The 23,698-nt window shown below is 36.7% G+C and overlaps 1 protein-coding gene across 1 annotated transcript in view; it reads left to right on the top strand.

The window, feature by feature from the left end:
• Positions 1-23,698, top strand: part of PPM1E (protein phosphatase, Mg2+/Mn2+ dependent 1E) — a 212,876-nt gene that overhangs the window by 179,699 nt on the left and 9,479 nt on the right. The window contains exons 2-4 of the mRNA XM_036879659.2: positions 12,888-13,006; positions 19,017-19,216; positions 22,370-22,558. Coding sequence (XP_036735554.2) covers positions 12,888-13,006; positions 19,017-19,216; positions 22,370-22,558 — 508 coding nt within the window. The remainder of the gene's footprint in view (positions 1-12,887; positions 13,007-19,016; positions 19,217-22,369; positions 22,559-23,698) is intronic.

The raw sequence follows: 23,698 nt of genomic DNA, 5'->3' as shown, positions 1-23,698 counted from the left end.
TTTGATCTTTGGTAAATGTGTAACATCTAGATTGTTTTTCACAAAATTTAAGATACTGGTGATTTTGCTTGAATGTCGGCTTGATCTATGTAAACAAAGGGTTGTTGAGACTACCTTGATAGCAGCAGTAAGGACTGAGATTTCTGTTGTAAGAACCCCAAACTGAGAGCTGCAGGAAGTAATCATTTGGTGTAGGTAACATTATTTAGGTTCAGAAGGGCTAACTAAGAGGATCTATGATGTGTGGTATTCTAATACACTGACTCCAGGTGGTATTCCTAGAGTTTTCTATGGGAAGAAAATAGCTTAAAGAGGAAAATATTCAACCCTGGTTTTTAACTCCATTTAGTCCACTAAGAAAAAAAAACCCAAGTCAGGTGGAGAATTTGCCATCTGTATTTTTAGTTTACTGTGTTATTCTAGATTTAAAATACATATGATTAACTTGGGGGGTGGGGATAATCAGAAATTCAATATTTAAGCACTGTCACCCTAGCAAGGGCATCTTGAGTAGATAACATCATAATATGTGGGCTGAGATGAGGCTGCTCCAGACGAGTCTCTCTCAAAGTTAATTGATGGAAACTTCCCACCTTCAGGAATTTTTATTCCCTCTGCGATTTTGTGACAAGATTGCTGAAACACAGCTGTGCATGCTGTGCCGACGCCCACAATCCCAGTGTCAGGAAGGATGTACTTTTAAACCTCTAATTTATCTAATAATGTCTTTAGTGATTTGTGTAGGTTTGGCATTGTGATGAAAATGCTTCCTAGCCTGGTTTATAACAAAAATCCAGTTTTCAGTCTTAAAATGTATATATTGTCTTAATATGCATGCAGAATATATTAATAAGTCAACTTAGAAAAAGATCTGACTGAAATACTATCCTGTCCATCTAATAGGACTTATGTACCCACGATATTTGAAAATGAATGCAAATTAAGTGTTTTTATGCTAAGATAATCTACAGTGGCTTGCTTTGTAACAAGATGGCAACACAGTGCTGAAAGAGAGCTTTCGTATTCAATTCCAATCTGACTCCTGTTTCTCTAGAGGAAAATGTGGAATGGACTTATGCCAGCCTATAGAGTGGAGATAGAATCATGAGCTCCTATAAATAACTATTTTTAAAGGTATGGAAATAGTACTCCCTTGTTTGAAATACAAAGCTTCATAATCAGTTGGTAACATTATTTTATATGGTGTTTATGGAATAGGTGTATCTCCTTAAGAAAACAAGCTGTACAAAATCTGAAGAATTTTTTCTTAACTAGTGGATTCACTGCAAAGATTGATTACATTTATCAAAATAAATATACATTCAACTTTTAAGAATACAGCTAGTTCATGGTGCAGATTATCCTCTTATTGCTTACAAAAGAATATACAGTTTTTTTCCATTCTGTTAGCTTATGTAAGAACATTTGTTTGGATCAGAAGTGTGTTTGATTTGTACCTTTAAAACTGCCTTTGTTCCATCTTTGAAATTCAAAACTTTTGGAATAAAACTATAGAATTAGAATTTTAGAACTGGAAGAGACTTCAGAGTTGTTTTATTCTAATTTCTTTATTTTCCAGTTGAGGAAACTGAAATTTAGAGAGTTTTAGCATCTTTTCTAAGGTTATCCAGCTAGAAATAGAAACAGCTTTCCAACTCTTTATATTTCTGCTACAACCTCTTGTCTCCAAGTTAGTTGAATAGCAACTAAATAAGTTGGCAGAAATTCTGTCTCCCTCAGTGTGTAACTATATATGTCCAGGCTTCAAAGTTGGTAGTGATCCCTAATTATTATTCATCATTTAAAAAAATTCTTGTAGTAACATAAAAAAATCAATGTTTAAATTATAAGCTGATTAACATCTTTCTATGTTGACAGATAGTAACTGCACTAGTTGGGGTGAGGATTTAATAATGTGGGTAACTAGTGAACCACTGTGTTTACTTGAAACTAATATAAGATTGTGTATCAATGATACTTTGATTTAAAAAAATTACAAGCTGAAGTGATATCTGACTGATATACTCATGTATGTAAGTAATAGTTTTTAATATCTATAGGCAAGAAAGACCAATATATACTAATTAATTCCTTAAATAATGCTAGGGATTCTCCTATGACTTGGCCCCATTATGAAATCTAAAGAAATCAGTCCTTGTCTAGAGCATAACAAATGGACATACTCAGTATTGAAATTTTGCTTCTATGCTGATCTGCTAATCATGGTAATGTTTGGGGAAGTGCCCATAACGATTGTCTTAGCCCGTTTGGGCTGCTATAACAAATTACCGTAGATGGCTTATAAACAGCAGAAATTTCTCACAAGGCAGTAGCAGATTTGGTATCTGGGTTGGGGGGCTCTCTGCCTCTAGATGACTGTCTTCTCCTGGTGTCCTCATGTGGTAGAAAGGGCGTGACAGCTCTCTGGAGTCTCTTTTGTAACAGCACTCATCCCATTCAGGAGGGCTCCATCCTCATGATCTCATTACCTCCCAAAGGCTCCACACCCAAATACATTGAGGGTTAGAATTTCAACATATGAGTTTGTAGAGGTGGCAGGGTACACACACACACACATAACAATAATTTAACATCTGCCTTTTTTTAATTGAAATATCATTATATACAATCTTACATTGATTTCAAATATACAACATAGTGCTTCAACAGTTACCAACATTATTAAGTCCTCACCTCAACTTTAGTGCAGTTACATAGAAACATAGAAAGATGTTACAGAATCATTGGCTATATTCTCTATGCTATACTACTATCCTTGTGATCAGCTTATATTATGATTGAGAATTGCCCCTTCATCTCCCTCACCCACCCCATCCACCCACCCTAACCCCTCCCCCATGGTAACTGCCAGTCACTTCTCATGTCTGAGTCTACTGCTATTTTGTTCCATCTGTTTTGCTTTGTGTTTATATTCCACAAATAAATGAAATCATATGGTATTTGTCTTTCTCTGCCTGGCTTATTTCATTTGGCATAATACCTTCTAGGTCCATCCATGTTGTTGCAAATGGCAGGATTTCTTTTTCATGGCTGAATAATATTCCATTGTATATATGTGCATCTTCTTTATCCATTCATCTACTGATGGACACTTAGGTTGCTTCCATATCTTGGCTATTGCAAATAATGCGGTGATAAACATAAGGGTGCATATATATGTCTTTTCAAGCCGGGATTTTGTTATCTTCAGGTAAATTTCTAGAAGTGGAATTACTGTGTCACATGCTATTTTTACTTTGTTTTTTGAGAAACCTCCACACTGCTTTCCACAGTGGCTGCACCAATTTACATTCACACCAACAGTGCAGGAGGGTTCCCTTTATTCCACATCCATGCCAATGCTTGTTGTTTCTTGTCTTTTGGATAGTGAACATTTTTTTTTATTAAGGTATCATTGATATACAATTTTATGCTCAGGTTTCACATGAGCAACATTGTGTACTAGATTCCCCCCTACTATCAAGTCCCCATCACATACCCCATTACAGTCACTGTCCATCAGCATAGTAAGATGCTAAAGAGTATTCTCTGTGCTATACTGTCTTCCTGTGACCCCCCTACATTATGTGCACTAATCATAATATCCCTTAATCCCCTTCTCCTTCCCTTTCCACCCACCCTCCGCAGTCCCTTTCCCTTTGGGAACTGCTAGTCCATTTTAAGTCGAGTCTGCTGCTGTTTTGTTCCTTCAGTTTTTGCTTTGTTGTTAAACTCCACAGATGAATGAAATCATTTGATACTTGTCTTTCTCTGCCTGGTTTATTTCTCTGAGCATAATACCCTCTAGCTCCATTCATGTTGTTGCAAATGGTAGGATTTGTTTTCTTCTTATAGCTGAATAGTACTCCATTGTGTATATGTACCACATCTTCTTTATTCATTCATCTATTGATGGACACTTAGGTTGCATCCATTTCTTGGTTATTGTAAATAGTGCTGTGATAAACATAGGGGTGCATATGTCTTTTTGAATCTGTCATCCTGTTTTCTTAGGGCAAATATCCTCTGAGTGGAATTCCTGGGTCAAATGGTATTTCTATTTTTAGTTTTTTTAGGAACCTCCATATTGCTTTCCACAATGGTTGAACTAGTTTACATTCTCACCAGCAGTGTAGAAGGATTTCACTTTCTCTGCATCCTCATCAGCATTTGTTGTTGCTTGTCTTTTGGATTCTGGCCATCCTAACTGTTGTGAGGTGATATCTCATTGTGGTTTTAATTTGCATTCTCTGATGATTAGGGATGTGAAGCGTCTTTTCGTGTGCCTGTTGGCCATCTGAATTTCTTCTTTGGAGAAGTGTCTGTTCAGATTCTCTGCCCATTTTTTAATCAGGTAATTTGCTTTGGGGTGTTGAGATGTGTGAGTACCTGAAAATAAAATAATTAGGATGTTACCCCCATATCAGATATGTCATTTTTGAACATACTCTCTCATACTGTAAGATGCCTTTTTGTTCTAATGATAGTGTCCTTTGCTGTCCAGATGCTTTTTACTTTGATGTAGTCCCACTCGTTCATTTTTGCTTTTGTTTCCCTTGCCCAAGGAGATATGTTCATGAAAAAGTTGCTCATGTTTATATTCAAGAGATTTTTTCCTATGTTTTCTTCTAAGAGTTTAATGGTTTCATGACTTACATTCCGGTCTTTGATCCATTTCGAGTTGGGGTTAGACAGTTATCCAATTTCATTCTTTTACATGTAGCTGTCCAGTTTTGCCAACACCAGTTTTTGAAGAGGCTGTCATTTCCCCATTGTATGTTCATGCTCCTTTATCATATATTAAATGGCCATATATGTGTGGGTTTATATCTGGGCTCTCTAGTCTGTTCCATTGGTCTATGGGTTTGTTCTTCTGCCAGTACCAAATTGTGTTGATTACTGTGGCTTTGTAGTAGAGCTTGAAGTCGGGGAGCGTAATCCCCCCAGCTTTATTCTTCCTTCTCTGGATTGCTTTGGCTATTTGGGGTCTTTTGTGGTTCCGTATGAATTTTAGAACTATTTGTTCTAGTTCATTGAAGAATGTTCTTGGTAGTTTGATAAGATTGCATTGAATCTGTAGATTACTTTAGGCAGGATGGCCGTTTTGACAATATTAATTCTTCTTACACAAGAGCATGGGATGTATTTCCATTTATTAGTGTCCATGCCTTACTCTTAATATACTTTCCAGATAACTTAATGGCTTTTTAAATATCTAATTTTGGAAAACAGTGACTTAAAATAAAACAATAAAATAATTTGCATAGACATTGACAAATTCTGAACTGTGGAAGTTCATCAGAATGCAGTTATATATTTTTTCTTTGTATTTATTTATTTATTTTAAGGTATCGATATACACTCTTACGTAGGTTTCACAAGAAAAACAATGTGGTTATTACATTCACCCATATTATCAACTGCCCCCCATATCCCATTGGAGTCACTGTCCATCAGTATAGTAAGATGCCACAGAGTCCCTATTTGTCTTCTCTGAACTACACTGTCTTCCCCATGACCCTACACACACCATATGCATCAGTCATGATACCCCACAATCCCCATCTCCCTCCCTTCCCCACCCCTCCCCTTCGGTTACCACTAGTCCCTTCTTGGAGTCTGTGAGTCTGCTGCTATTTTCTTCCTTCAGTTTTGCTTCATTATTATACTCCACAAATGAGGGAAATCATTTGGTATTTGTCTTTCTCTGCCTGACTTACTTCACTGAGCATAATACCCTCTAGGTCCATCCATGTTGTTGCAAATGGTAGGATTTGTTTCTTTCTTATGGCTGAATAGTATTCCATTGTGTATATGTACCACATCTTCTTTATCCATTCATCTATTGATGGACACTTGGTTGCTTCCATAATTTGGCTATTGTAAATAGTTCTGTGATAAACATAGGGTTGCATATCTCTTTTTGAATCTGAGAACTTGTTTTCTTTGGTAAATTCCTAGGAGTGGAATTCCTAGGTCAAATGGTATTTCTATTTTTAGTTTTTTTAGGAACCTCCATATTGCTTTTCACAATGGCTGAACTAGTTTACATTCCCACCAGCAGTGTAGGAGGGTTCCGCTTTCTTTGCATCCTCACCAGCATTTGTTTAGTGTTGCAGTTGTATTTTTATAATTCAAAATCTTCCACTAAGCATGTTTTGGGCTGTATTTTTAAAGTAGAATTGAGGAGTCAAGACTGACCTACCCAGATAAATATTTTGAGGATAAAGGTGGCACTAGTCACTGTGAGCAGCAGAGAAGACCAGTCAGAACATTGAGGAATCTGAGCTTTATGTATTTTTGTGTGTGTGTCTGTTGAACACACCTACTGTTAGCTTAAAGCAAGACCTGTGTTTTGTTTACAGTGTTCAGTGTATGAAGCTTAATGGACTCTGGATTTCTGCTCTATAATATATAACACTGAGGAAGTCAGTATACCCAGAAATTGAAATACACATTCATATATTCATTAACATAAATAGCTTTAATGAAGTAGCATGCTTTATTTATGTGACTAAACTTAAAAATTAAAACTAGCTGGATTCCAAATTAATGATATTTCAACATTCTTCAAAAGGTATTTATGCATATAGATACATATGACTTAGGCATAAACAAGGATTTTATTTTTATCTGACTGTATAAAATCTGTACTTTGATCCCTACAAATTGGTATGTATGAGAAAACATTTCCTTTATTCTCAGGATAGGTATTTCTTGAAGGTAGGAATGGTAAGCACCTCAGTCATATCTGTTATTATATATTAAATAACAAAGGATTGTTCTTGACATATATTTGAGGGGCCTAACATGATTAACTTGATGTTAAAAGAGCCAGTCCCCCATGATGATACACACTGCAAAAGTTAAAAAATTTCTAATAATACTCTGCTTCAGCAGTGTTCTCAACATAATAATATTTTGTAACCCCTGTTCTGTAGACTGCCCTGAGATTGGCCCTCCTCTGCTGTTTGCTATGTAAACTTGCTTTAAAATTTTCTGAATCAGGGTCTTTCAAGCATTGTACAAGAAATGATGAAAAAAGCAGTTTGCTATGTTATGATGTTAGTCCTACTAATTCTCTTAAAAATGACAAGCTTTAATGATAAGCTTTTATTTGAGTTGTATCAAATCTTCTCTGATGTGACTATGTTTTAAAATATATTTGCAATTCTGATTTTTCAGGAATAATCTCTTTCAATTCAGAGTCAAAGCCAGAAGAATTTATTCATGCTAAGTATTACAGCTTTCTGACATGTCGGAATAGCTGATGTGGCTGACGCATCTAGCTTGATGTTTTATATCTAGCTATTAGTCACCTAATCCTCCTCCCTACACTTCACTGAAAATATTTTCATTCTGTCTGACAAAAAGTAAAAAATTACATTAACTGTGCCTAAAAATGTAGATGACACATTAATGAGACTAATGGTTCTTGCCTTATTCTTTAAAGTTTTCATATTCTTACCTTTGGTTAACCTAGATCCAGACAGCTTACTAATTACACAAAAGATACCTTTTTTTTTTTTTTTGGAACTCTTAGGGAATAAGATTGCAATAAAGATTTTCAGATAATTTTTTAATGTAAATTTTAAAACAAAGAAAAGGACCAAGTAAATGTTACAGCTATATACTTAAAGTCCACTTAGGCAAAATACTTGAATGTGTCCAGTTAATCAAAGTAAAGCATGATAGAAATGTAGATAAGTAATGCTGTCAAAGAGGTTAGGTCTATGAAGGAATATTTTAATGCATCAAGAAAAATTCACTTAACATGAAAGAAATGGTGATCTGTGTATAAATCATTTGGATTTCAAGGGATGTCATCAGTTTATTTCATAATTGTTAAAGGGTAGTGGCTTTCAATTTTTTTCATCATAACCAGGATTCAGTACATACTTACATATATATCTGGAATACTTAACCTTATCTCATAGTCTTACCTATTTCCTTTTTTAAAAAATACTGGTCACAATTCACAAATTGATTTCATTATCCACTAGTGGAACCTGATCTAAAATTTAAAAATACTGGTGAATGATAAAGAGAATTTTCCAGGTCCCAGTCCCACCTTGGGGACTTGGAATGTAAATACTGCCATTTTATCTGTTTTTAAACCACTGGCTTTCTTGGTCTCACCTAAACCTTGTTATCACAATAACTGCACTAGCTCCAAAATCATACACCCAAGTATCCTGTTCTCAGGCAACATTTTATCCCTCTGGGTTATGTGCCAAAGCACTCCAATACAGTTGCTTAATTACATTTAGACCACATTGATTTGCAACTCACCTCTGTTCTTTCTTAGCCAACTTAAGAGTTCATGGTCTAACATTGTAATCACATCCTTAAAAAGACACTCAGTTCCCCTATCTCTTGTTCAGTTTATAGTACTAACCTTGTAAAACCCCAAATCTGATTAACTAGACAGTTCTTCTTACCTGCACGTGTTCCAGCACATAAACACTAATGGAGAAAATTGTGCAACCAGAAAGACTGGCATCATTGAAAAATTCTCAAACTTCCAACAATCTCTTAGTGCTGCCTGACAGTCCTACTCCTCCCTGGTATGATTATTTCATACCTACTTTCTCTTCATACCTCCTCCCCCATGTGCTTTCTACCCTCACCACCCCACTGATTATCTAACCCAGTGGTTCTCAAAGTGTGGCTCTAGACTAGCAGCATGAACATCAGCTGGGAACTTATTAGAAATGAAAAATTCTCATGCTGTACTTGAGACCTACTGAGTCAGGAACTCTGGGGATGGGACCCAGCAATGTGCTTTAACAAGTCTTGCAGGTGATTCTGATACACACAAAAGTTTGAAAACTACTGATCTAGCCTCATACTTGGTTGAGAAGCCATTCTCTAGATTGTAAGCTCCAAAGCTTTTTTGGTCATGTGTATCCTGAGCACTAGAACAGTGCCTGTAACACTGTGAGCCTTAGTAAGTTATTGCTGAGTCAAACCGTTAGATGGGAACACCCTTATTTTCCTACTAAGAAATCTAGAAAACTATCTGCATGTGTACTCATTGTCATCCTTCTTTTTCCAATGAAGGAAATGTGCCTCATCCCATCAAAGGCTAGTATTTCTGTATGTGGATTGGATCTCATCCCTTCTTGGCTATTCAAGAGTTTTGCTCTCCTGCATTATCCATCTATCTCTCCCTGCTAGACTATTCTGTTTAGTACACAGTCAGATTCTACGCCATTCCAGAACAGCAGACTTTTTCTGTCCCATATCCCCTTTCAGTTACTGTCCCATTTCTTTCTTGTCCTTCACTGCCACACCTTCTTGCTTCCCACTCACCAGTCTAATCTGATTTTCACCTCCACTATTCAGTGGTTCTTGACAAAGTCAGTGATTTCTTTTTACCATCTTTATTGAGATATAATTCACATGCCATTAAAGTTACTTACTTAAAATGTACAATTTCATGGTTTTAGTATATTCAAATTGTTTAGCCATCACTACAATCTAAAATTTAGAGAATTTTTATCACTCCCAAAAGAAATCTCAAACCCATTAGCAGTTATTCCCTACCTACCTCACCCCTCAGCCCCAGGCTACCACTATTCTACCCTCTGTTCCTATAGATGTGCCTATTCTGGACTTTACTATCAATGGAATAATAAAATATATGGTCTTTTGTGACTGGCTTTTGTCATTATAATGTTTTCAAGGTTCATCCACATTGTAGTATGTGTTAATTCTTCATTCTTTTTATGACTGAATGATATTCCCTTGGATGAATAGACTGTCTTTCATTTATCCATGATGAGTTGATGGACATCTGGTTCCTACTTTTTGGCTATTATGAACAATGCTGCTATGAACAGTCATGTACAAGTTTTTGCATGGATGTATGTTTTTATTTCTCTTGGATAAATACCTATGAGTGGAATTGGTGGGCCATATATAACAATGTTTGACATCTTAAGAAACTGCCAAAACAGCTGCACCATTTTACATTCCCACTAAAAGTATAGGAGAGTTCCAGTTTTTCCACATAGTTGCCAACACTTGTTATAACAGTTAATAACAATTACCTCTCTTTTTGATTATAGTCATCCTACTGGGTATGAAATGGTATCTCATTGTGGTTTTGATTAACATTTCCCTAATGACTAATTATGTTCAGCATCTTTTTATGTGCTTATTGGCCATTTGTAATCTGTGAAAAAATACCTATTCAGAACCTTGGCCCATTTTTAAATTGAGGTGTCTTTTTATTATGAGTAATTTTCTTTATATATTCTGGATACCAGTCCCTCACCAAATACGTGATTTACAAATATTTTTCTACAGATGTATGAATTGTCTTTCCACTTTCCTTATTTATGGCATGAAAGTTTTAAATTTTGATGTAGTCAAATTCTTTTTTCTTTTGTTGCCTATTTTTGGTGTCATATTTAGGAAAACTACCACTTAATCTAAGGTCATGAGGTTTTACTCCTAGGTTTTCTTTTAAGATTTTTATAGTTTCAGCTTTTATATTTAGGTTTATGATCCATTTGAGTAAATTTTTGTTCTTGCTTTCAGGAAAGACTCTAACTTGATTACCTTGCATGGATATCTAGTTGTCTCAGCACCATTTGTGAAAAAGACTGTTCTTTCCCAATTGAACTGTCTTGGCACCCGTCAACAATGATTTACATATTATTAAATTCAATATTCAATTTTTCTCTTATTTCTTCTCCCTATCTACCTCCTTCCCCACTACTACCCAGCAGACAAATTTCCCTTATCTTGTTTCTTCTTAATACTTCTCATCAGTTTTGACACAATTGACCATTCCCTTCTTCAAGCATTCTACTCTCTTGTTTCTCCTTTTACTTATTATGTTAAGTATTTAATAGGTTCCTTATCTTCTACTAAGTTTCTAAATGTTGGGTTTTCCCTTACTTTGGCTGTGTAACAAATTAACATAAACCTTAGTTGCATAAAACAGTTATTAATGCTGACAATTTCTTTATGCCAGAAATTCAGACTGGGCAAAGCAGGATCAGTTTATCTCTGTTCCATGATGTCTAATGCCTCAGCTGGAAGATGCAGGCCAAGGACTGGTATCATCTGAAAGCCTGGGCCACTGTGTGTCAAGCAGTTGGTAATAAGCAATTGCCTGGGAGCCTTAGTTCACATCCACACATCTAAGGGGAGGGGAAGGAGGAAGAAGGGGAGGAAGAAGGGGAGGAAGAGAGAAGAAAGAGAAAGCCAAGGGAAGTCCATGTGGTCTTGAAACCTCAGACTCACACAGCATCACTTTGGCCACATTTTTTTTTCCCCTTCAGGTCTCACTCACTTTCAAAGAAGGGGAAACAGACTCTGCCTCTTTATGTGGAATGTTAAGGTTCTTAAAGAGGTTCTGGGACCATTACCATGGCCTTCTTTAGAAAAACAGTCTGCCAGAGTCTGTTCTGGCCACATAATTCACATTTCTTCCCACATGCAAAATACACTTACCCCTTTCCCCCAAAGTCTCCCAGAGTTTCTTCTCTCACTGACACTAGGTTTAGGCTTGAGGTTCAGGACTTCAGTGAGGCCAGGTCCAGGAGCAGGTGCGATTCCTTGGGTGTAAGTTCCTGATGAGAGCTCCCTGAACATAATCCCACTTGATTTGAAAACTTGGGGACTAAAGGAGCAAACTATCTACCCCCCTCCCCACCTCTACCCAATGTACAACGGTGAACTGTAAAATAACCTTCCTATTCCAAAAGGGAAAAACAGGAGGCACTGGTCCATAGCAGTTCTTTTTGTATTTTCTCCCAATGTGATCTGTTCTATTTCCATAGTTTTAAATACCATCCATACATTCATGACTTCCAAGTTGCCTAAAATCTCTGGGCTCCATACTAGAATATCTAATTAAACATTTATTAGGGTATCTACAGATATTTCCAAGTTAACATACTAAAAGTAACTCTTGTTTTCTACTTTACCCTTTTCCTTCACAAACCTGTTCTTTTTCTGGTTTCTCCATCTAGATAAATAATCCCACATTCACCTGGTTGCTCAGACCAAAACCCAGGACTCAGCTTTAGTTATTTTCTCTTGCCTACCTTTACATCCAATAATCAGCAAGTTTTATATTTCCTTTCTCTAAAATATGCTCACTTTTTTTTCCAGTCTCACCTGGGTTGCACTAGTCTCCTTCTTGGTCACCCTCCATCATTCTTGCTCCTTTGACACAGCAAAGTATTACTTTGATTAATATGTCTGGTTATTGCACCTTCTTGCTCACAATCTTCAGTGACTTCCTGCTGTACTAGGATAAAATCCAAATTCCTTACCATGGTCTAAAAGATCCATATAACTGGCCTTTGCCTGTTCCTCTGACCTTATTCCCTGCCACTTTCTCCCTTACAACTCTAGGCTTTATCTTCTCTGGACTTCTTTCCGTTCCTGAAACACCAAGTTCTCAGAAAGGTCTGTACACCTGCTGTTTTCTCTGCCTGGAATATTCTCTCCTAGCTTCCCACTCCCACTTAACCGAGTCTTACTTATTCTTCAAGGTACGGATCCCTGGTCACACTTAAGTAGGTACAGTCCTCTGTTACTATCTATCACTGAATCCTGTTTGTTTCTTTATAAAATATATCCCAATTTTAAGTTATAACCTATTTGTTTGCTTGTTTTTCATTTGCCTCCCTAACTAGATTGTAAGCCCTACTGGGTCAGGAGCCATATCTTTATTATATTAATATCTACCCAATGCCTAAGCAGAGAGCCTAGCACATAATATGCCCTCAGTAAATACGTGTTGAATATTGTTTAAAGATACAATTTTGTTTTGAGACAGTGCTATAAGAAATTATTAATAATGTTAAATGTATTATTTCCTAATTCTTTCTGTGAAATAGCCTTTTATTTTTCTCTTTCAGTAATTGCCCTTCCTTTTTGGCTGCTGCTTTAGCTAGAGCCACATCAGATGAAGTCCTTCAAAGTGATCTTTCTGCCCATTGCATCCCAAAGGAAATGGACGGCAGTGAAGGGACTGTGGGTGAGTGCCTTTCTACATTGTTTAAAAATATTAAAATTTCCTCATGTGGAGTGATCTGCAGAATCTAAGTCTGCAGAATACTAAAAGTAATTAATTATTTTTAGCCACTAGTTGTTTTTATAGTGGTAGCAAGAGAAAAAACGCAAAAAAAATTTTTTTCAAACTAACCAATAAAAGGAGGTAAAAAATACAGGTATATTTTGAAAATATGTGAAGATAATTGGAGCAAGAAGTTATAACAGGATATTATCATTAATAATATCTAGATAAATAGAAAGAGTAAAGTGAGAAGAGTGAAGGCACCATAGAAAAGATGAATGAGTAAGGGGAGGAAAAGTTTGAGTACAACCTATTAAAAATTTTTAGCTTACCTTTAAAAGCCAAATAAAAATGAGATATAAAAATTCAAGAAATTGGTTGTAACAAAAATTCTCGTTAATTGTATTATACTTAATTCTATTAAATTTTATATCTACTAATAAATAGGTAGAACTTTTTATGACAGTTTTGTAACACGATTTCATTGCATGCATCATTGTACATTTTTCTTCCAGGCAAATGATGAGGCTTTATTAATGAAGGCATATTTAATGCATTAGGCTTTTCATATTTGACAGGCTCTAAAGAAATACGAGTTTTTATAAAAATCAGGGAATTACTATTCAAAATTGTTGAGGAATTTTTATATTTCATCCTGCTTATTCTGTTTTAAACATTTGCCTTAAACATGGTACAGAAGGAACAAAGCATATATTAATGAGTCAGAATTTCTAGATTCCAGAGAATGTGAAACATATAAAATTAAACATTCTTGTTTTATCTCTCTAGATCCTTTTTGATAGAAAATTGGCAAGGAAGGAATTCCTCTGCTTGTTTAGTGAGAGTAATTGATTCACTTGGAACCAAATTGTTCCAGAGTCAAGTTGGATGGAATTCCTGCTACAAAAGCACTGGTCTTTCCTCTGTTTGTAAAGATGCATGAAGCAAAAGCCCTGTAATGAAAAGATGAGGGAGATTAAATTCTGCTTTACTGCTGCCAGGGTAATGGCTGACTCAGCTCCAGCGCAGTACAGTGACATTAACGACTAATGAGTAATTTACAGCTGTGAGGGGGCGGACTGCTACTTTGGACAATTTTCTCTTTCACACCCTTTAAGATTTTTTTTCCATTTCAAGCAACAATTATTTATATACTGATGTTCTACACCACTCCCTGCAGAAGGAGAATACTTAACGTAGCAAAACTGAAGTATTGCCCTATGTGCCTACTTTGGAAGATTTTCTGAACCCCCATAAGATAGCAAATGTGTAATGAAGGGTTTTTCTTTTGGCGTATATTATTAGTCATTCTGATTTTCTGTTTTTCTGAGAGATTATCCAGTAATGTCTCCATGCCATTGGTATGATTCAGAATGATCTTTTATACTTCTAAACTATTTGCAAGTCCTTAATCTATTTAACCCAAATTTCTCAGTGTGAACTGCACTTGAGAATCTCTACCAGGCATATTGTATTTCTCCATATATCAGAGTGGGAAATGAGCCAACTGAGTAAGTCCTGCTGTCACTGGCTTAAAGGCATTGACGTCCCCACTGAAATGCCTTTTCTCTCTCCTCTTAGTTGTTTCCAAAACAGACTTAATAAAAAGAATCCTTAAAGTTCTTTTCATGTTTATGTCATCCCTAACAGAATATTTGCTAAATGACCTTGTGTAGCCATTGGCACAAATTTAACTTAGCAGATGTAATTCCTGTCCAGACAATCTAAAATCAATTTGAAATATCCCAATGTAAAAATTAAAAGCAATTTTAAATTATCAATTTAAGTTGATAACAGTTAAATTGAGAAGATTACCAAGGAGCTATCTTCTTAAAAGGACAAAGAGCAGGTGATTCTACAGGTGAACATTTTCAAAGATACAGTTCCAGTGCTTTTTAAAACGAATTATCCAACTGCACAAAGAAGGAAAATTTGCATAGCAGAACACTGATGCCAAAACTTGCCAAAAGCAAAACTAACAAAGGAAATGAGAGGCTAGTCTTAGAGATCAATGTAAAAATCTTAAGTTAAATATTTATAAAATATATTGAGTACAACCGTTAGTTCATTTGATGGTGTTTTATTGAGGACCTACCATATGCTTAGCGCTGTGCTAGGGAAACAGCAGTAAACAAAACAAAAATATTGGGAAGTCTGTTACCATAATTTATATATTAATAGATCAAAAGAAAAAAAGCCAGAACAATATCTAAAGATGCCCAAAGAGCATTTGATAAAAGTCAATATCCATTCCTAATTTTAAAAATATGCTTAATAAAGTTGAACTAGATGGATACACCTTGGATATTGTAGAACAAAATTTGGCTAAAACCAAAATTTAGCATTTATGGATTTATAGCACTTACGAATTACAGAATTTTTTTTATTGCAAGTGGCCACTAACAATTCAAATTGGCTTTAGCAAAACAGAATTTATTGGCTACCCTTCAAGGTACCTACACAGATACACTCAAGGCTTTGAACTGAACTCAGCATCTGAACTCGGCATTTCTCCAACTCTCAGATGTACTCTTGCATTTTGACTTCATTTTCAGTCTCCCTGTGGCTGCAAGGACTGTTAGGTGTGCTAGGTCTTCGTCTGCTCAGCTTCAAATCCAGCAGGAAAGTAAGAGTGACTTTACTCAGTTGCTCTTACATAAATCACAAATTCACTCTAATTAGCCCAGCTTGGATTGTTTCCCATTCCTGAACCAATCACTGTGGCCAGAGGAAGGCGATTCTCTAGGTGGCCAGACCTGAATCACGTGTTTTACCCCTAGAAGCACATGGACTGATGGTAGAGGAGGAAGTGTTCTTGGGAAAAAGAGGAATGTTAGCTAGGTGGCAATTATCACATTAAAGCAAGGTTCTGACTCAAAAAAGCAAATAAAATAAGTGGGAATATATTTATTAAGAAATATGAAGGGCCTATGTTACAACTCTATTTAGCAATGTAGAAAGCATTTAAATTAAACAATATAACTTGTTCCTGGATAAGACTCAATATGAAAAAAATGTCAACTTTTTCCAAATTACTCTATACATTCAATATGATCCCAAACACAAGGCAACAGATCTCCCCCCTCAAACTTGGCAAAATAATTAGAAAGTTCACCTGGAAGAATAAACATTCAAATATACATGTTATGTGTTTTCAAATTAAGAATAATAGGTAGGAAAACTAGTCCTCTTTGTATTAAAACATGTTATAAAGTTAGGAGTGGCATCATTTCTGAAATAGATGGAGAGATCAGTGAAGCAAAACAGATCAAGAAGCATACAAATATTTTAGTATTTTAGTGGTTATTTAATTTACAGAAGTACACATTCATTTATCCAGTAAACATCAAATGAGCTCCTGCTGTCTGCCAGGTCTGTACTATAACTAGCCAAGGGCAATTAAGACACAGTCTCTATCCGCAGTCTAATTTGGAAGCGGAAAGCATCGGTGTTAGAGTCAGACCTGGGACTGAGAATGGTTTTACCTGTTTGTGAAATGTTCCAGAGACACAGAATATAGCAAATGACCAACAAATGTTATCTATTATTACAAAATGTGGTTTTTTTCTTCACTAAATCACATATAGCTTGTCAACTTGAGAAAATGTGTGCCAGATGGTCACTGGCCACCAGCTATACTAGACAGTATAAGCAAAGTGTAATGGGAACATGAAGGAGCAACTGGGAGCAGGTAGGGACAGATCTAGTGGTTTGCTAAATATTAGAGGAAGCTGGTATTGCTTTCCCTAACCAATTTAATCTGCACTGTCCTATAGACAGACACAATGGTGGAAAGTTCTCTACCTGCACTGTCCAGTGAGGTAGCCATTGGCTATATGTACTTACTGAGCACTTGAAATATAGCCAGTGGGACCAAAAACTGATTTTTTTAATTTAGTTTTTTTTTATTTAATTTTAATTAATTTTAAGTTCATTAGCCACATGTGGCTAGTAAGCTACTTTATTGAACAGTGTAGGTCTATAAAATAAGAGTAACATAAAAACCAAAGAATGATATAATACCTTATTATCTGGAATCTGGGAACTATACTGATAGTTAACATCAGCTATTTGTTTCACCCCACCCAATTCTCCCTCAAAGTTTCTGAATTCATTTACTGTTTTGCAATCATCAAATGTGCACCCAAACTCAGGGTCTGAATTTGGGGGACTTTCCTGTTGCAGAGACCAGATGGGATGGAGTGATACAAACAGATAATTGCTGGCTGAAAGAGACAGTCTCTGGCAACTGGTGCTTAAAAAAAAAAAAATGGAGTTGCTCAAAATAATCAAAAGGCCAAGTTGTCAATTGGCCTCAGTTTCCCTCTTCTACACACATCTTTAGATTGTATTTGCTCTTTAAACTTCTTTTCTCTTTCAAGTGTACCATTGGTTTTCAGTTATATAAACATGTCTAGTGGGACAAAGCCACAAAAAATGGTTTGTCATCCCGTGCTATGTTAATGAAGAAAAAATCAACAAAAACCTTGAGATCAGCTTTCTGGATATAGTCATTTAAAAAAGAATTTTAAATAAGAAAACAACTAGATGTAGCCACAGATAAAAGCATTGGCAGAGAGAATAAAAAATGGGAATCTAAATTCCCAGGCCGTTCTGGAACACAGTTTCTCTTCTGTGGGATTGTGTTGTAGATCGGAGGAGGCGTGTGTGGCCAGTGACCATCTGGCACACATTTTCTCAAGTTGACAAGCTATATGTGATTTAGTGAAGAAAATGTTTGAGAATTCCAAATTTTTTTACCTAAGATGTAGGAGGAATCTCTTATAATACTCGCCTGAGAAAACCTAACCTCCCCTTTTTTATTTCAATAGTGGTAACTTGAGTAGAGGGCAACCTGAGGGGAGATGATGTGAGATACAATGTGCACAATGCCATCTAGTGTTGCTTAAAAGGCTTCCACATTTGTCCATCCATCCAAGGACTCAAGTCATCCTCAGAAATCAACTAGTCTGCTCCACTAAATGGGTCAAGTAGTAGATCAATAGTCTAGGGTGAAGAATCCTGTTTGCTATCTTTTTCTATCCGGGGTTACACACATGGACAGAATTTAAGTACTTTTTTCCTTAGAGACATATAAAACCTTTACTTCATTTGCCAAACTATTTAAGCTATTGCCTAAAATGTTAATTTAAAAAACCTATACACTGAACTAAAAGGGCCCAAAAACTCTCAATCATACTGTTGGTCGTGGGGATGGGAGTACAGCCCAGAGAACGGCTCTGTGACATCTTCCTGTGTTGACAGATAGTAACCGCACCAGCTGGGGTGAGGATTTAATACTATGGGTAACTGCTGGACCACTGTGTTGTATACTTGAAACCATTATAAGATTGTATATCAACTTCATTAAAAATACCTACCAATAAAAATATACAATTTAATCACAAATTATGATCTGTCACAGGAGAGAAAAGTTAGGGAACTGGAGGGAAGTAAAGAGACAGGGAAGATAAAGACAACCTGGTGATCAAAGTAAACTCTCATTAGCAGTTTGTAAATGAATTGTTTCATAGACTATTCATATTCCAATTAGCTGGATAACCACTATTCTCCTACTTCAGTCATTCTTCTAAGCACAGGGGGCTTGGCTTTCCAGATAATAACCATGGCAGCCAACAGAAAGGCAACCCGCCCTGTGCACTAGATCACAGCTGCAGAGCGCTTTCACTGCGGGAACAGAGCCAGCCTCGGGACCCATCCTGTCCTGGCCAGAGGTTTTCTTCTCACCACATAAGGGTATCTTAGTGGCAGCAGCTGGCTGATGACTTTTTTTACAAGATAGGTTGAAACTTCCCCTCTTCAGAAGCAACACTTCCTTTCTCTTGAGGAGGAGGAATTTCTTCGAAGGAGGAGCTTGACTAAGGTGACCATCTTCTGTCTTTATCAAGCAGGCAAGTGAAAAGCATTTTTATAAGGCTCTTCATTGAGGGTTTCTGTGTTTCTTTCACAGAGATTGAGACAGTGAAATTGGCCCGTTCTGTCTTCAGCAAACTCCACGAGATTTGCTGCAGCTGGGTGAAAGAGTTCCCTCTCCGCAGAAGACCACAGCTATATTATGAGACATCAATCCATGCCATCAAAAACATGCGCAGGAAAATGGAGGACAAACATGTCTGCATTCCTGACTTTAATATGCTCTTCAATTTAGAGGTAAAGGGCACTTCTGAAGAGTCTGTGGGATTTAAAAAGCAAAACAAAGCAAGTACCTGCATGGTCCTGCTTTCTCACAAGGGAACTTCTGATACACTTCTCTCTCTGATAGGCTGGAGTAGGAATAAGGCAAAGCAGCACACATTTGCTTGCATTAGACAACAGAAAAAGAATGATCTATTTTATCTTACTTTGCATAGGGAATGCATTCACAAGGTTCAGAGGCTAGAAAATAAAAATCTCTCTTATCCTTGTCTCTCTCAGTTCCCTTCAATGAAAATGAAAGGGAAGTTACCAGTTCCTTGTGTGAACTCTCAGAGCTATTCTGTAAACATACATGCAAAAAAGAAAATAGTTTATCTCAATAAAGCTGTTTTGTAAAAAAAAACTATTTCTATAGGACAGTCAAGTGGTGTTTATTAAATTACCACATTAATTACTATGTTGCTGAAGCAACACAAAACAAATATAAAAGGATGAATTTGAGCCTGAGTTTGCTGATGTCATGTGATTTTTTAAAAAAATGTTTTCTGAGATAGGAAGGTAGCTGGAATTACATTTTATGAATCTCAGTGACTAATAAATTGGATCGTATCAGCCTTGTCAACTTAACAACCATTTTCTTGTTATCTTCCTTTTTTCTATTAAACTGTTATGTTAATGCAAGAAGAGGTATGTTTGTTTCCTTTGCCTGCCAGTTGCCTTTTTTCTTCACACAAGTCCATAACTTAAAAATTACAATGTAGTAAGTTATACAGAGCACGATATTTCCCTCATTTAGCAGCTAAATTTCAATTTTAGCTAATAAGATCTGATAAACAGTGATGGTGGGCTGGTAATTGAAGCTTATGTTATGAAGACAGATCAGCTGATAGCTTTGTTCCTGAATGTTCCCATCCCAGGCAGATGTAACCCAAAGGTTGCTGTGTGATAAACAACCCTTACACCACTCACACCCACCTGAAGATCATACTCAGGCCGAAGGGCATCATTGCTTTTTGTTGACCTGGGTGGCTTTCATTTTGCCTCAAAATCAACCCAAAGACCTGACTCAAAAAGGAGCACCTTGCTATATAGTGAGACAGGCTTTGAGGGCAATTTAACAACACATATTTGGAACATTGTGAATTTTCACGTTTTGATTTGATAATTTAGTTTTACTTTTATATTGTAAGGAAACAAAGGCACAAAAGTCTTACATATATATTCTGTTTGATACAAATGTTTTATGCAACATTTTCCATAATGTAATTTTGTATTATTTTATATATGGGGAATGTTAACTATAATATACTCATAAGATGTATAATACATATCCACTTAAAATAATGTCTGTGAGCAATAGTTGATGATATGGGGGAAATGCTAATGATACAGTAAAAGACAAAAAGCAGGATATAAAATTTCATGTACAGTATGATCCTAATTTAAAAACTTATATGTATAGAAAACTTGTCAGTGGATGGTGGGGTTATAGATGTATTTATTTCCTTTACACTTCTTTATTAGTCTAAATAAACATACATTGTATTTATAACAGAAAAACATCCTATTTTTCCCTTTAAGAAGTTATACTAATTTTAAGAGCTCCCCTTGGCTTCTGTTCCTTCTGATGCTGTATTGTTAAAGAACCTCCCTACCAATATCACATTAAGTTATATTCTTATGTCCCAATAAAGCTGTTATTGCCCCTCTTTGTGATGACCCCTCTTCAGCTCACTAATCACTCAAAAACTGCTTGGATATGCTGTTTTTCAGTTTTATCCCTATCCTGCCAACTGAGTTGTTTAAAACTGAGTACTGCTTTAGTACAAGTAGAAATTCTGCATGTCAGGACTTTTCTCCTAGGTAGTTCTATTTAACCAGTTAATCTTCAATGGCATTATGGAAGGTGTTGATTAAATTGCTAAACTAACTAGTTGTAATGTCTTTATTAGGTGTATATTTCATAATACTTGGGTGTCACCATTATCCTACAGACATTTATATTTTGTAAAGGTAGTATACTCTTTAAAAAAACTATTTCAAAGCACAAATACACCTGTTGCTTTAATAGTCCTTCTAAATCCCCATGAGATAGCAACTCATCCCTGCCTAACAGAGGAGAAAACAAGCACAAAACAGCTATATGATTTACTTTGTGTATTTAATATACTTGGAATGACAAGGCTTGGACTCTTCTGAGCTCCTAGAGCCCAAGGAGGAAGTCAAAGCTTGCAAATGAAAATCAGTACATGCTGTTGCTTAAAGTAGGAGCCCAGGACTCAGGGAGAGTTTGGAGAGTGACAGGTCTCGTACATGAGCTAGATTTGACATTTAAACCTGAGTTGAAGATGATGAAGGAAACTACTTAATGCTTTAAATACTGTGGCTTAAACTGTGCTTAGGCTTCCTTTGTCAACATCAAGCACAGGTTTGAAGACCCTTCTTTGGCAGTTGCCTTAAGTAGCCCTTCAAGGAATGGGTGGGCAAGGAAATCTTTGGATTAGGGGGCATGCAAAGGTGGTCTCAGGGCCTTTGGATATCAGAGGTGGTGTGCGTTTGGCTAACCAGCTTAGAGACTCTTATTTACACTAAGAATTCAATGTGACCATGAATGATTTATAAAGGAGACGTTATAATTTAGAAATATATGTATACTTTAATTATCTCTAAAATACAAATATTTTAAACAACCTAACATAGTTGTGCTGGAATTGTGTGCTGGAAGGGCAATTATTTCCTATTATTCTCAGTTTCTAATTTTATTATTAAAATATTTTCATTTTGAAAAATTGCTTAATCCAGAACAGCTCTTGCCCAATTCCTCCTCAGACCTTCTCTTTCCTCCTCCACCCCACAACTTTTCACAGCCGTTTTGAAGCAAATGTGTGTGGGTGGTTTCCATGGTACAAGACAACAACTTTCGCAGAGAGAGGGCCCTTCAGCCAGAGCTTTTGGACATGATGCATTCCAGTGTTCTGGTGTTAAGCACAGATGCCCTAATATTGTAGGTATTCTAGCTGTTGATCAGGCATGTCAGAAAAGGGAAACATTTAGTCTCATTATCTGGGTGACAAATGCAGGGGAGGAGGACAGGCAGCAGTGCAGGGCATTGACTCATTCAAGTCATGCTGTACCTAATTCCCTTAAATGCTTCTGTTTCTTTGACAGGACCAGGAAGAACAAGCTTACTTTGCAGTGTTTGATGGCCACGGGGGAGTGGATGCTGCCATCTATGCCTCCATTCACCTGCATGTTAATTTAGTACGCCAAGAAATGTTCCCCCATGATCCTGCTGAGGCCTTGTGCAGGGCCTTCCGGGTCACTGATGAGCGGTTTGTACAGAAAGCAGCCAGGGAGGTATGTCGTTTTCTCAAAAATTCCAGCCGTGAATGACTGCCGAGCTCAACTTGGTTTGCGGTTAAAGGGCTATTTTGCACTTTTTTTTGGAGCGGGGGGGCAGGCATTATTTAAAGTTCTCTTCAAGGCTGTATTCTTGACCCACAGTATTGGATTGTTATAGTTCTAACTCCCTCTTCAAAAACAGTTTTAATGGGGTGCTATGATGTCTGCATAGAATCTCCCAAACAGTAGTTTTCTGGAAAGGCAATCCCATTGCTGGATTTGGCAGGTGAGTCTCACCTTTCTTACTCACTGCTGCCTGTCAGCTTCACACCAGTACCATCTCTCCAAGTAGAATTTTGCTGACAAGATCTGGATATGGTAATTAAAACAATGGTCTAAAAAAGAAACAGAAGCTGGGATTACTCCCATACATTTGCTTCTAAATGGGTTGGCAGTGTGTTCCTGTTGTGTCTCTTGAGGGAAAATTTGCTTGGAGTGAGTAAATCCTCAGATGATCCTTTACTGATTTTTCTCTTAATAGGAAGAAAAGTCAGAACTCATGTCCTATTTTCTTATGGTTAATCAGACCTAAGGTATTTATTCTGAATGACAGGGGCTCTATATTAAGATTTAGATGTAAAAATTTTAATCTAATTATATTTCTTGGCATTGGTACATAATAACTATAATAATTTATATTCATTCTAACTGGGGGCCAACAGAAAGAGTGTAATTTTTAATAGTAATTACAGAATTTCATACATCCAGAAAACCCTGCCCTGTGACGCCCATTTTGAAAGGGACTTGGAGAGAACAGGGTACGTTCAGTCCATTTCTTTGATCTCATAGTTGTACTACCCAGCAGTTGTGCCGATCGGAATTAATGAAACAGTAATTTAGAGCTATTTGGTATTAAGGGAAATATTCTGTGTCTCCCCACCCACACCCAAGGTTTAGATTAATATGCAAATACAACAACAGTAATCACTAGGGTCTACATATGGAGGTGGAACCAGAAAACAAAACAGTCGTTGACCTCAGACCTTCCCAGTCTCTTGGGAGCCTCCACTGCTTGGCTCCGCCCTGTGGAGCTGCCACTGTCGTCCCGCTGAGGAGGGGCCTGGCCCGGCGAGGCGATCTGTGACCTCCGCCCTG

Source organism: Manis pentadactyla, chromosome 4 (assembly GCF_030020395.1).
Source record: "Manis pentadactyla isolate mManPen7 chromosome 4, mManPen7.hap1, whole genome shotgun sequence".
In the NCBI taxonomy this organism is placed as follows: domain Eukaryota; kingdom Metazoa; phylum Chordata; class Mammalia; order Pholidota; family Manidae; genus Manis; species Manis pentadactyla.
This window is presented reverse-complemented; position numbering and strand designations above follow the sequence as displayed.